At 35.6% G+C, this 13,324-nt stretch overlaps 1 protein-coding gene across 1 annotated transcript; it reads left to right on the forward strand.

Annotated features, from left to right (window-relative positions):
- Positions 1-1,978: 1,978 nt before the first annotated feature.
- On the forward strand, positions 1,979-7,018 carry LOC130048084 (receptor-type tyrosine-protein phosphatase alpha-like). The gene is made up of 6 exons (XM_056144236.1): positions 1,979-2,103; positions 3,613-3,693; positions 3,876-3,984; positions 5,189-5,429; positions 5,678-5,765; positions 6,903-7,018. The coding sequence occupies exons 1-6, from the start codon at positions 1,992-1,994 to the stop codon at positions 7,013-7,015; spliced, it is 744 nt and encodes a 247-aa protein (XP_056000211.1). The 5' UTR covers positions 1,979-1,991; the 3' UTR covers positions 7,016-7,018.
- Positions 7,019-13,324: the final 6,306 nt, after the last annotated feature.

The raw sequence follows: 13,324 nt of genomic DNA on the forward strand, positions 1-13,324 counted from the left end.
TAGGGATCTGGGTTAGATGTAAAACTTTTTTGGCACGCTGTTTTGGCTATATTTAGCATCAAAATTGGCACCGTATAAGTTTTACATTATGACCCCTGGGTCGAGGCCTCTGCTGGTGGACTGTTAGTCCCCGAGGGTCTCTACAGCCCAGTAGCTAAGTACTTCGTTACTAGCTTGAAAATACGGATGTATATTAAATTGCTGTTATAAAATTTAGAAATTCATTTCAAAATTAAGGATTATCTCCCTCATGCATAGCTCTTATCCTCGGATGAATTTGGCTCCACTTTTTTGGCACGCTGTTTTTGGCTATATTTAGCTCTAAAACTTCATAGTTATTTCGGATTTCAAACATTTCGTTTGAGCATCACTGAAGAGACATTATTTGTCGAAATGCGCATCTGGTGCATCAAAATTGGTACCGCATAAGTTTTACATACAATTATTGTCAAGTGGGACAAATATAAAAATGATAATTTGGGTGGTATCTATTAACTGAAACTGCCTCATTTTTGTTCACGTAACAGCGCTCGTAGCTCGTTCTTCGCTACATGTACATGTATAAGGGTTAACTTCATAACTGAATTATCCTGCATTTTTCTCTCATTCAGAACTTCTCCCACTTTGGAAACAAATTATACTTGTGTTTTGTAATGATAATAACAATGATTTATTCTATTCTTTGATATTGATGAGTGATCTGCAGTTTTCCTATTTTCGCAGTTGATAATCCCGATATTTGTACTTTATAAATTAAATTTCTGATAATATTGTAAAACTTATACGGTACCAATTGTGAAGCACCAGATGCGCATTTCGACAAATAATGTCTATTCAGTGATGCTCAACCGAAATGTTTGAAATCCGAAAAAACAATAATAAGGAAGTTTACTTTTAGTCTTACGCACACGTTCCTTTTTTTTCATTTTGCCTTGCTATGAAAATCGATCCTTTGACTTTGGTGTTCCGAATGAAAGTGAACGGTAAACGCACGGTGGACACTTTGTCAACGGAGAGCGCATGATGAAGGCACAGAGAACGCACGGTGAACGCACGGTGAGAGAACGTAGAAATGGTCAAATAAAACGTTTGAGAGACTGTAAGCAATACAAAATAAATAGTTGGGAAAACACGGATCACTGGACACACCAGAGGTGGGGTTAGGTGTCTAGGAGGAGTAAGCATCATCTGTCGACCGGTCACACCCGCTGTGAGCCCTATATCGTGACCAGGTAAACGGAGTTATCCGTGGTCAAAATCAGTGTGCCAAGAATGAACTGTACTCACTCATGTATTATTTCACATTGATTTGAAATATTCTCTCCTATATCAGGACATTATGAAGTACACGTTACAGATGGTAACCTAACAACAAGCACGCCCACACTGTGTCGGAATTTCAGTTTTACCGGACCAAATTCCTTAAAGAAAAACAACAAGGCCTTGGAATGTTCCACAGAAATGACAGGGGATACAATTGTCATGACAAGAACAGATTTTGGACCATTGAGGCTGTTTGACTTGTATCCCATAAGTAAATATGTTTGGATATCTATAATTCATTAATACTTTGTCAGTAATGAATCTTTGATCTTCCAGTCTATAATATTTATCGATCTAAGTATTGTGAAATTTAAACTACTTTTAAACATGACAAACATAGAAAATAGTTTGAGTCACATAAATATAAAAATAGTCACATAGAAGAAAAATAAATATTTGATAGTTATTGTGATATGATGGGAGCAAACATTATCTCTGTAAAATAATCTCGATTATCAGAGATATGATTCTAATTCCAGTTACCCCTATTTCAAGAGCATGTATCAAAGGAGATATTCTATTTAAAACAGGTATCAAATCATTGCCTGTCTTACTGTAATGCAACTATACTTTTAGTTTGTCCCGAAAACCACTACGGACCAAACTGCACTAAATGCAAAGCAGAGTGTATACCCTGTAGTCATATCACTGGTGTATGTTTGAATTCGATGTGTGACCAAAAAACAGGTAGATGTGAAGATTGGAAAACAGAAATGGTTACATACAGTACCGCCTCTGACGAAGACACACCTAGTACTAAGGAAATGAACGTCATTCAAGGTATCCTCTAATATTTTATAATTACTCCAATATCATTCTGTTAGTGTGTACTGAAGGTTTTATTCATAAGATGGGGGTTATTGTGGCAAAAATATGATATTAATATTAAACATATCAAATGCAAAGATAATGTTATTGTAGCTCATCATGAATGCGCCTTGATTATTATTTTTTTATCTTTGCTTTTTGTCGTTTGATTCGACGCAGAAACTTCATTTCAATATAGATACATTGTAAATCGTGTGGTATTAGGCACTCGGTTAGAAGATATTAAGCTAAATATCAGCATTACTTTGAGTGAACTTGACAGCCTATTGGTGACAGTTTTGTGCATCAATTCCTCGCGATATTAAACCAGCATTGGGTACCGATAGTGTATACTTATTATAAGGTAATGGTTTCTTATCCTTATGAAAGGTGAAGATAACGAATAGTGATCAATCTCATAACTCCTACAAGCAATACAAAATAGATAGTTAGGCAAACACGTACCCCTGGGCACACCAGAGGTGGGATCAAGTGCCACGGAGGAGTAAGCATCCCCTGTCGACCAGCCACACCAGCCGTGATCCATACATCCTGATAAGGTAAACGGAGTTATCCTCAGCCAAATCAGTGTGCCAAGAACGACTTAACAATCGGTATGAAGCACACCAGACAGCATATGACCCAATGATAGGTTGTATTGACGAACTAGATCGTTATAACGACCATATAATTTACGAAATGCTGACTTCAATCGAAACTGTTGAAACCCCTGTACCATCAACTTGTTTGTCAGTAGCTTACCCCGATTTAAAAACTGACTATACACAGATCAAGCTCTTACATGTCGAATTAGTTGAGATATATAAACACCATATGCAGGTGATATATTCCTCATGTAACATGTCTAATTATTTTATCACTTCTGGTTTTCTAAACACATTATAAATAGATTGTATAAGATATTTGAATATGTTTATGCTTAATTCTTACTAGTCATAGGGTAGGTTCTGACCCATTAGAATAAGAGTTATGTAATTGATTACTTTTCGTTAACTTTACGTGTTCAGCACATATAATACCGTTCTTTATATGCTGATTTTGACTACGAGTTGCTCCGTTTATCTGATCAAGATATATGCTTTTAAGCGAAGTAACTGATCAACAGTAGATATTTGATTTTTGTCCTTTACTTGCTTTTGTATCTTTTATATGATTTATGAGTATGATTTTTTGATTTTCTTTTGTACATATGCTTAACTATATAAAGTAAATTTCTATTTAAGAATGTATTTCCGATTTGTATCAGTGAATAATGAAAAGAATCATGCTAAGAACTTTACTATATATCAGACAGAACATGCATTCTATCAACAATTTTGAAAGTGGTTATTGCAAATCTTCATGACGTATAAGACTTTTTATTCCAGGCTTTCATTAAATCCACACCAATTTAGTATAAACAAAACTAGTTATTGAAATAAAGCATTTTAAAAACCATTAATAAAAATCGGTAATCTGAAGATTTGAAAACAGAAAGGGCTACACACAGCACCATCGCAGATGAAGACACACCTATTACTAAGGAAATGGACGACATACAAGGTATATTCTAATATCTTGTAATCAACCTGAAATCACTCTGTCAGCGTGTAGTGAAGTTTTGACATGATTATCTTGTGTTCATAAAAAATGAGCAAACAGTATTATACATATACATTTTTTTTTAAATTGATATGTTGTATGAGTATTATGGACATATGTAAAACATTAACATAATTCTTTAGAGGTCAGCTCCAACAGAGGGGACCAGACTCAGTCCATCATAGTGCTGTTTGTTCTCGTGGTGATAGCTGTGGTTTTGGTTTTTATTGTGGCTTTCCGCTTTAAAAAAAGGTAACCGTTTCACATATCACCGAACAAGTTCAATAATAGAAAAATCCATAGATATCCAAGTCAGCATTTTGCAAATTATATGGTCGTTATATATGTAAGACTCCAAAGTGTGATGACACTCCAAAGTGCGATTGTCACGTCAAAGTGCGATAGTCTGCGCCAAACCCCGATGGTGTGACACGCCAAAGTGCGATGATCCACAATCATGCGGCAAAGTGCGATGGTATGACACGCCAAAGAGCGATGGTGTGAGACTAATGTACCATAGAGCGATGGTGTGACACTGGCAAAATCCGACGGCACACACTAATGCTCAAAAGTGAGAGGGAGTGACACGCGTAAGGTCATTGGTTTATAAACGAAACAGTGTTTTGGTACCGACTGTACCAACCGTGCGTTGTTCCAAAAAAATATCAGTGCAAAATCCATCCAAAAAATAAGAAACTGGCATTTCATTTATACGGTATTATTGTGAAAGACGTTAAGAATGATGTCACAATGAGGTGACATTACAAACGTTACTGAACCCCGCACGTTCGGCCTTTGGTGTGATCATCGAACTTTGGCATCTGTAACGTTAACAAACCATCGCACTTTGGCTCAGACCCTCGCACTTTGGGTTGATCATCGCACATTGGAGCGACTATCGCATTTAAGAGTCTTACATATATATGATGATCTAGTTTGTTAAACTGTTATTGGGTGAAATGTTGTCTGACCTGTTTCATGCCGATTTATTTGCAGTTCTTGATTTTGATTATGGATAATTTCTAGGCACACGATCCCGACTCTGATATATTCAGGGGTCCGTGTTTGCCCTATCTATTATTTTTGTATGCGATTTTATATGAGATGTGCTATCGTCACCTTTCTTAAACAGCCTTATTATTGATTGCTATGATTTCCTCAAGCTGTGGGCTCTATAAAGAGCATGGGTTACAAAATTAATTAAAGTTGTAAATTCTACTGGCGATATGTGCGTTTCTGTAGATTGCTTATTTTACGGGGGTATTTTACACCGCGAAATGATTAGTAGACGAAAAATCGTGAGAACATGGATTCGCTAGTGACTTGTTGATTAGAGTTCATTTACATATATCTCAGCAATATGTAGGAATATACCGTACATATAACACTGATTCGGAATTACTGTTTCTTGACGTCTTAAAATTTGTAAATTGCCTACAATTTGTGTTCATTTAAGAACGAAAACACCAAAAGTGCAAATCAATGAGGAAAATGTCTTTTCCGTGGAATTACATGGAGTAGAATCACGAAACGAATACGAACTAGAGGAGATTCCCCAGAACGAGGTTGGCGATGTTGAGGATGAAATCATCACCGTAGAGTACAGTAATCTGACGTCACAAAGGGTCTCCATTGATCAGTTCATCAGAGAATTACCAGAAAAAAGAAGCAACGGAATCCTGGAGAAAGAATTCGATGTTTGCATTCAGTTTTATCATGAATCTCGTACTCTAAGTATTCATCAAGGACTTATTAAGTCACCAAAGCACTTATAGTATATTTTCTGGTAATGATAAAAACACAAACCTATTTTCCCTTCATGAAAACATGTACACCACTCAATAAGTCGCACATGTATATTGTATCATTAAATGAATGAAATAAACTCTGATCTTTTTCCTTCATACAGAATTTAATGTATTTGCATCTTTCTGGTTGATTATAGGAACTTCCTACTGGACTACTAGAGTCCTATTCCAATGCTCTGAAGGCTTCCAGTAGAAAGGGGAATCGATACAAAGGAATTTATCCATGTGAGTACACACTTAATGACCTGTGCGACGTTTTTTACATTTTGTCTGGGAAAAACATTATTGTGATTATTGAAAAATAAATTCGATTTTCGAAAATTACATCTTGTATGTAAGGTGAAGATAACGAACAGTGATCAATCTCATAACTCCTACAAGCAATACAAAATAGATAGTTTGGCAAACACGGACCCCTGGACACACCAGAGGTGGGATCAGGTGCCTAGGAGGAGTAAGCATCCCCTGTTGACCGGTCACATCCGCCGTGAGCCCCATATCCTGATCAGGTAATCGGGGTTATCCGCAGTCAAAATCAGTGTGCCAAGAACGGCTTAACAATCGGTATGAAACACGTCAGACAGCATTTGACCCAATGCGAGGTTGTATTGACGAACTAGATTGTTATAACGACCATATAATTTGCGAAATGCTGACTTCAATCGAGACTGTTGAAATCCCTGTACCATCAACTTGTTTGTCAGTAGCTTACCTCGATTTAAAAACTGACTATACCCAGAACAAGCTCTTGCATATCGAATCAGTTAAAATATATAAACATGCATGAATTGCGACGTTTTTCGCAAGCAATCTTTAAAGGAAGCACTAACGTGCTTCATGAAGTATGCTGGTGGAAAACGTCCCAGTTCATGCCCTCATGTATTTTCAGAACTGAAATTGTTTTCTTAAGTATTCACCATTTTAGTGTTAAGACTTGTTCAAATCTCATGGACATTTCTTCTCACGTCTCCAGTTTATAAGGAAGAAATTTGTTAAGTACTTCTTACTTACTCGTTATGTCATTTAAAGAACATTCACGACATGCATGAGAGTTTTGAGATTTTTTTTAATCCATTTTCATTAATTTCTTCGATTTGAAGAATGTTTTTATTAATAGATAGATAATTAGATATATAGATAAACAGACAGATGGATGAACATCAGACTTGGTGGCTTAGTGGTTAGATAACCTAACTAGCCATACAAAGGTTTGAGGTTTGATATCCGATTGTTCCAAAGTATTTTCTCTGCCTCTTTGATACAGTAATGTACAATTATTCAACTTCCTGTAATATACAATAGCTTTCTTTACATATGTACTTGCATCAATCAGAAATTATTTCTATTGATTATCCTTTTTAGATGATTATAATTGCGTGAAATTGATGAGAACATATGCAAATGAGAACGATGACTTTGTCAATGCATCTTACATACATGTAAGTATGTCATTACAATACTTACAAAATCACTAGACATCATTTCTAATATAATATGAATGAATAATTCCTAGATTTCGGATTGGCTGATACCTACAGCAGCACTAGAGGCCACTTGTTATATTTCCTTGAATGGATTTCCCACGCGCTAAATACCATAACAATCAAACAAACAAGGAAGTTATATCTTTCAAGCGAGGTCAAGTTTCAGTGATTTATTTTCAGGGTTTCAACAAAGAGCGAGCGTACATAGCCGCACAAGGTAGACCCACTATTATAGAAAATACATTTACATTTTCAAAAACAAGTCACTGATGCAAACAATTGAATTCTTTAACCCTTAATGCTACTGGATGGATAAGAACTATTTTTAAGAAAACTCACATATTTGTGGTTATTTCATCAAAATTGATTAAGAATCTATCACTAAACCTTTAAACACACATAGGTCCTTTTAATCACAAGACGTTAGAGGATTTCTGGACGATGATCTGGCAGAATGACGTCACAAGGATCGTCATGCTGACCAACCTTTACGAAGGAGATAGGGTAACTGCTCTAGAATTGGTAGAATGACTATTTGAATTATTGGCGTTTTTATATTGGTTAAGATATTATCCAGATGGCAGAAAATCTTAATGAAAGATAACAAACGAATATCCAGAAAGAAAATGTGGTAGACGAGTATGTTATGGGGCAAAATGTCAATAACACAATTAAAAAAAGCATTTGTTTACAATAAAAAATCCCAACTTCCAGTCATTTATATCCATAAAGTAGCATCCGTTATTTGATTACTGCTGAGCTGAATTCAGTCACAAGAATAAATTTTGTCATGGCACCGTTGAAATATGAAATCCCAAATCAGTTTAGTACAGTTTAGAGTAATGTGAGGTTTTAATTTAAACATTGCGGTTCTAACTACAAATTATACAGTCTGTTTATATTGAAGAGCAAATCTAGAAGGGTCTGTTTTACAAAGCAGAATATGAAATTGGTTACTAATGAAAGCTCCCAAATATTTCGTTAGTCACTTTGTTAAAATAGCCATTCATAAAAACATTCATGAGTTGATATCAATAAGCAATGATTGGATAATGACTACAGTAAGCATGCACTTCATTACAATAGACAGGGAAAATACTGATTAAATTTAAATCATTTTATCCGAATGCAGATAGGTAAAACTCAAGTTATGTCTCTGAAATTGGATAGTATCCATATCAAACATATCTGTGTATTGTTTTTCTTTAAATCAAACACTCTAATAATCTAACCGTTTGCTCTCTTAAACCATTGAGGTCTACGTGTTTCAGATGAAGTGTCTGAAGTACTGGCCGGACACGGATCTGGACATCGGTCAATACACCATAAGACTGGACAATGTGGATGTGTACGACCACTACGTGCTGAGATATATGGTTGTTCATTGTCAGGTGCTTATGTCTTCTGTTTTCTACATCACACAAAAATGTCTATTGAACTTTAATCATTCTTTGACATTTGTTAAAACTGCTACAGTTAGCATACCTTATAATTAATATCCATATCGTCATGTGGAGTATATCCCTTTCTAACATTAACCTGTACTTGTATTCATTCTAAAATGTTACATTCTATACATGTACATAATTACAATGCAGGAAGAGGAGAAGAAAGTGACCCAGTTTCACTTCACCACCTGGCCAGAAATGGATTGACCACATCTGATGGACCGATAGTCGTTCATTGCAGGTATACGAGTTAGGTGTTACCTATCATTGAAATAAGATTCTTACGTACAGTGTAGTTCATTATATAAAACAGCTTCATATCAGGGAACACCTTATCATATCATTATCTTTGATCTTGTAGTGCTGGAATTGGGAGAACTGGAACATTCATATCATTTGATTACCTCCTGGAAGAGGGCGCTGCAGAACAGACAGTTGATGTCAAGGGGTACATTGCTTCTTTAAGACAGCAGCGCGGAGGATCTGTGCAAACTTGTGTAAGGCCCATATATATGTTGACAATATCACATGCTTCAGGGTATCCTAGCAGTACCATTACCAACGTTCAGATTAGTATGGTCACTTCAGTCAGTGTGCTTTCACACTACCCGTATCTATTTGCCGTCTTCCGTCATGTATTGCGCGTCTCTGTGTGTTGTTTGTCGTACATATTTGAAAGAAAAGAGTTAATACAAAGAACAGTGATCAATCTCATATAATCTATAACGAAAACAAAGTTTACAAGAATGCAAACATGAACTCCAGAAAACTCCAGAGGTCGACTCTGGGCCCAGGGGGGAGTGATTATCTCCTACTGATAGGTCACACCGCCATGATTCCTATATTTCAATCAGCTAACATCAGCATGTAAGCCACGACACAACAATTGGCGTGAAAGACTTTGGCGATTATTCAACCCAACGATAGTTTGTATCAGCAAATAACATCATTACAACGAGTTTTGAGTTTTCAAACCGCTGATTTGAAGCACATTAAAACTTATTTGTGTCTATACCCTGTATTGGAATATGATGCTGAACAAGCTGAAGTAATCCTGTTTATCATGAAGTTGAGTAGTCAGTTTACCTTTTGCGTCTTTGTTAAATAAATATTGAAATGAAAATGAGAAGATAAAATATGCCCCATAATAATGCAAAAGAGGTCAATTAGTAAAGGAGCACAATTGATGTTCATGAAAGTTACAAAACACTGCTGAATGGAAGACTTCTTCGAAATCGTTTATGAGCAACTCCATTATCTTTTTACATCGATTTCAGAGTATATGTGCGTAAAATCAGAGTAAAGTTTAGCGAAGTAATATTTAGGATGACCGATCAAAGATTTTAGTATTTCCGTGTTCCACTTTCATAATGAAATTCTGATAATTTCTCTTTTCCTGTACTCAGAAAGGTCCAGGCCAACATACATTTTCCGGTGTTGACGTTTTCCTTTTTATGACAAATATATTTTGCTAGAGCATTAATTTTGAGATTTAGAAAAATTTGAAGTAGGATATATATATATTAAACATGTTGCTTGTATTATTTCAGGACCAGTACATCTTTCTTCATGAGGCACTTATGGAAGGAATGTCAAACAGCAATGTTCACCATGGTTGTCTATCTGTGTTGTAACATATGGGTATATGAGAAAAATATAACATACTTACACACAAATAGTTTGCTTCATTTTCACATAAGGAGACATCAATATGACAAGAGTGTTTCGATGTCACGTAACAGGAACATAAGAATACCAAAGTACACTTCATTCCGTCGTGCATTGTTCATTTGTATATTCTATGCAGATTATTGTTTCAAAGTATGATTTTCTTCATGTCTTATTTAAAAAAAAATCTCATTCCTAATCAGATATTTTAAATTTTTCTTTACGAGACCACGTTTTACTTGTTACTCATTTTGACTGTGCGTCATACATTGACATAAAGAATAGGGATTCACTAGTTGTTGGGGTTTTTTTTTTACATTCTTACGACACACCCATGGCATTTGAATAGATCGTTGGAATTCAACTGAATCGAAAATACCTTGTTACTGATTATTATACACAGCTGTCCAATTCTGAATGCTTAAACTAAAAGCATTCCGTTTTAAGAAAGGTGAAGATAACGAATGGTATTCAAACTCATAACTCCTATAAGAAATACAAAATAGATAGTTGGGAAGCACGGACCTATTAGTAAACCTGAGGTCGGATGAGGTCGTTATGAGGAGTAAGTATCACCTGTCCACTGGTAACACCCACCGTGAGCCTTACATCTTGATCACGTAAACGGATTAATCCGTAGTGAAGATCAGTGTGCCACGAACGGCCTAACTATCAGTATGAAACACGTCAGACAACATCTGACCCAATGAGAGGTTGCATTGGCAAACTAGATCATTGTAAATGCTGACTTTAAACGGGACTGTTAAAATCCCATTAACATCAACTTGTTTGTCATTAGCCTGTCCGATTTGAAAAGTTATCATACGCAAAACAAGCTCTTACGTATCGAATCAGTTGCGTGGTATAAACACCATATGTCATAATAATGAAATATTGCTATAAAGATATGGCAAGTTAAAGATGAAGAAGCTGAAATCATTCCGTTTCTCATCAAGTTGAGTTGTTAGTTTACCGTTGATACCTATTTTCAATCAACTATATGAGAGCGATGTAGAAGTGGGGATTCTGTAGTGTCTTTTTTTTTTTTTTTTGGTTTCATAGTATAAAATCGATGTATGAATGAAAATGGTATATATATATATATATATAGTTTGTAAATAAAGAATTAGGTATTTGATACAGTAATTACATCCAATAATAAAAGTCAAGAAACACAAAACTCGAATAACATTTCACTGTTAGCGCTTTCGGCTTTAATGCCTCTTCAGACAGTTATAAAATGTCTGAAGAGGCATTAAAGCCGAAAGCGCTAACAGTGAAATGTTATTCGAGTTTTGTGTTTCTTGACTTTTATTATTGGATATATATATATATATATATATATATATATATATATATATATATATATATGATGTGTAGATGAAAGGTGAGGATGACGAATAGTGATCAATGCAAGGTGAAGATAACGAACAGTGATCAATCTCACAACTCCTACAAGCAATACAAAACAGACAGTTGGGCAAACACGGACCCCTGGACACACCAGAGGTGGGATCAGGTGCTTGGGAGTGTAAGCATCCCCTGTCAACCGATCACATCCGCCGTGAGCCCTATATCTTGATCATTTAAACGTAGTTATTCTTAGTCAAATTGAGTGTGCTAAGAACGGCCTAACTATCCGTATGAAACACGTCAGACAGTATTTGATAGGTTGTATTGGCAAACTAGATCGTTATAACGACCATAGAATGTTCGAAATGCTGACTTTAAAGGAGACTGTTGAACCCCTGTACCATTAATTTGTTTGTAAGTAGTCTGCCTCAATTTAACAACTGGTCATACGCAGAACAAGTTCTGCCTTATAGAGCTAGTTGAGAGATATAAACACAATATGCAGGTGATAATAGCATATTGCTACATAAATATGGAAGTTGACGATGGACACGCTGAAGTCATCCCATTTGTTATCAAGTTGAGTGAGTAGTTTGCTGTTAATATCTTATTTCATTAACATGTCCAAGTATAAAGCAGAAGTGGACGACTCTGTGGTGTCCTTTATTTCGAGGTCACTGGGATATATTGAATCAACATTTCAATGAAAATTATCATTTCTAAGGGATAATATGTAGTAGATACATGTATATCTAAATGTCGAATTGAAGGCAACAGCAAGAGATTATTTCCTTTCACGTCGAACCTTTTGAATGAATGCTGCTTCATAGGAGTATTAAAAATGGCCAGGTAACAAAAGAAGCAAAATTCGTGGCCAGGGGAATTCCAACTCATTATCGGAAGACCTGATCACCAATGACTACGAAGATGTTGTCAATAGAGAACGCCAGCATATTCTTTGTTTCAACTTCATAGTACCTGTGTGTAAATCAAAGTAGTGTTTAACAAAGTAGTTTTTGGATGTCTGATCACTAGATATGAATATTTCCTTTTTCCACTTATTTGAGGAAGTAACTGTCTATGATATTAAAAAGACTAGTCTTTACTCTATCGTGAGGGATAGTCATGTAAAGTGTTAAATATTAATACGTTTCTATGTTGTTGATTTTTCGATTTCAAATTTGCTAAAATTTCTTTAGAATGTTTTAAAATCGTAATATGATTAACACCACTTCTGTTATATGTTTGGAACAGTACATTTGACGTTTCTCCATCATAGCTGTTAACATTATCGTCAGGAGCAGAAATAGGGGTTTGCTTGAACATCTGGTGCATCAAAATTGGTACCGTATAAGTTTTACATTACGACCCCTAGGTCTAGGCCTCTGCTGATGGACTGTTAGTTCCCAAGGGTATCTACAGCCCATTAGCTAAGTACCTCGTTACTAGCTTGAACATACGGATGTATATTTAATTGCTGTTATAAAATTTAGAAATTCATTTCAAAATTAAGGATTATCTCCCTCATGCATAGCTCTTATCCTTGGACGAATTTGGCTCCAGTTTTGGCACTCTAGTTCTCCTTTTAGCTCTTACAAGTTTATTGTTATATCGAATTTCCTAAATTTGGACTTGCGCATCACTAAAGAGACATTATTTGTCGAAATGCGCATCTGGTGCATCGAAATTGGTACCGTATAAGTTTTATATTTAATGGATCCAGAAATATATCATTGTAATGGTATCGGTTCTTGTGAAGTTTGGAAATCTATTATACATGTAGGTACGTAACTTATATTCATCCACTCATATACTGGTATATCAAATGTGT

The sequence above is a fragment of the Ostrea edulis genome, chromosome 7 (genome assembly GCF_947568905.1).
Source record: "Ostrea edulis chromosome 7, xbOstEdul1.1, whole genome shotgun sequence".
NCBI classification, from domain to species: domain Eukaryota; kingdom Metazoa; phylum Mollusca; class Bivalvia; order Ostreida; family Ostreidae; genus Ostrea; species Ostrea edulis.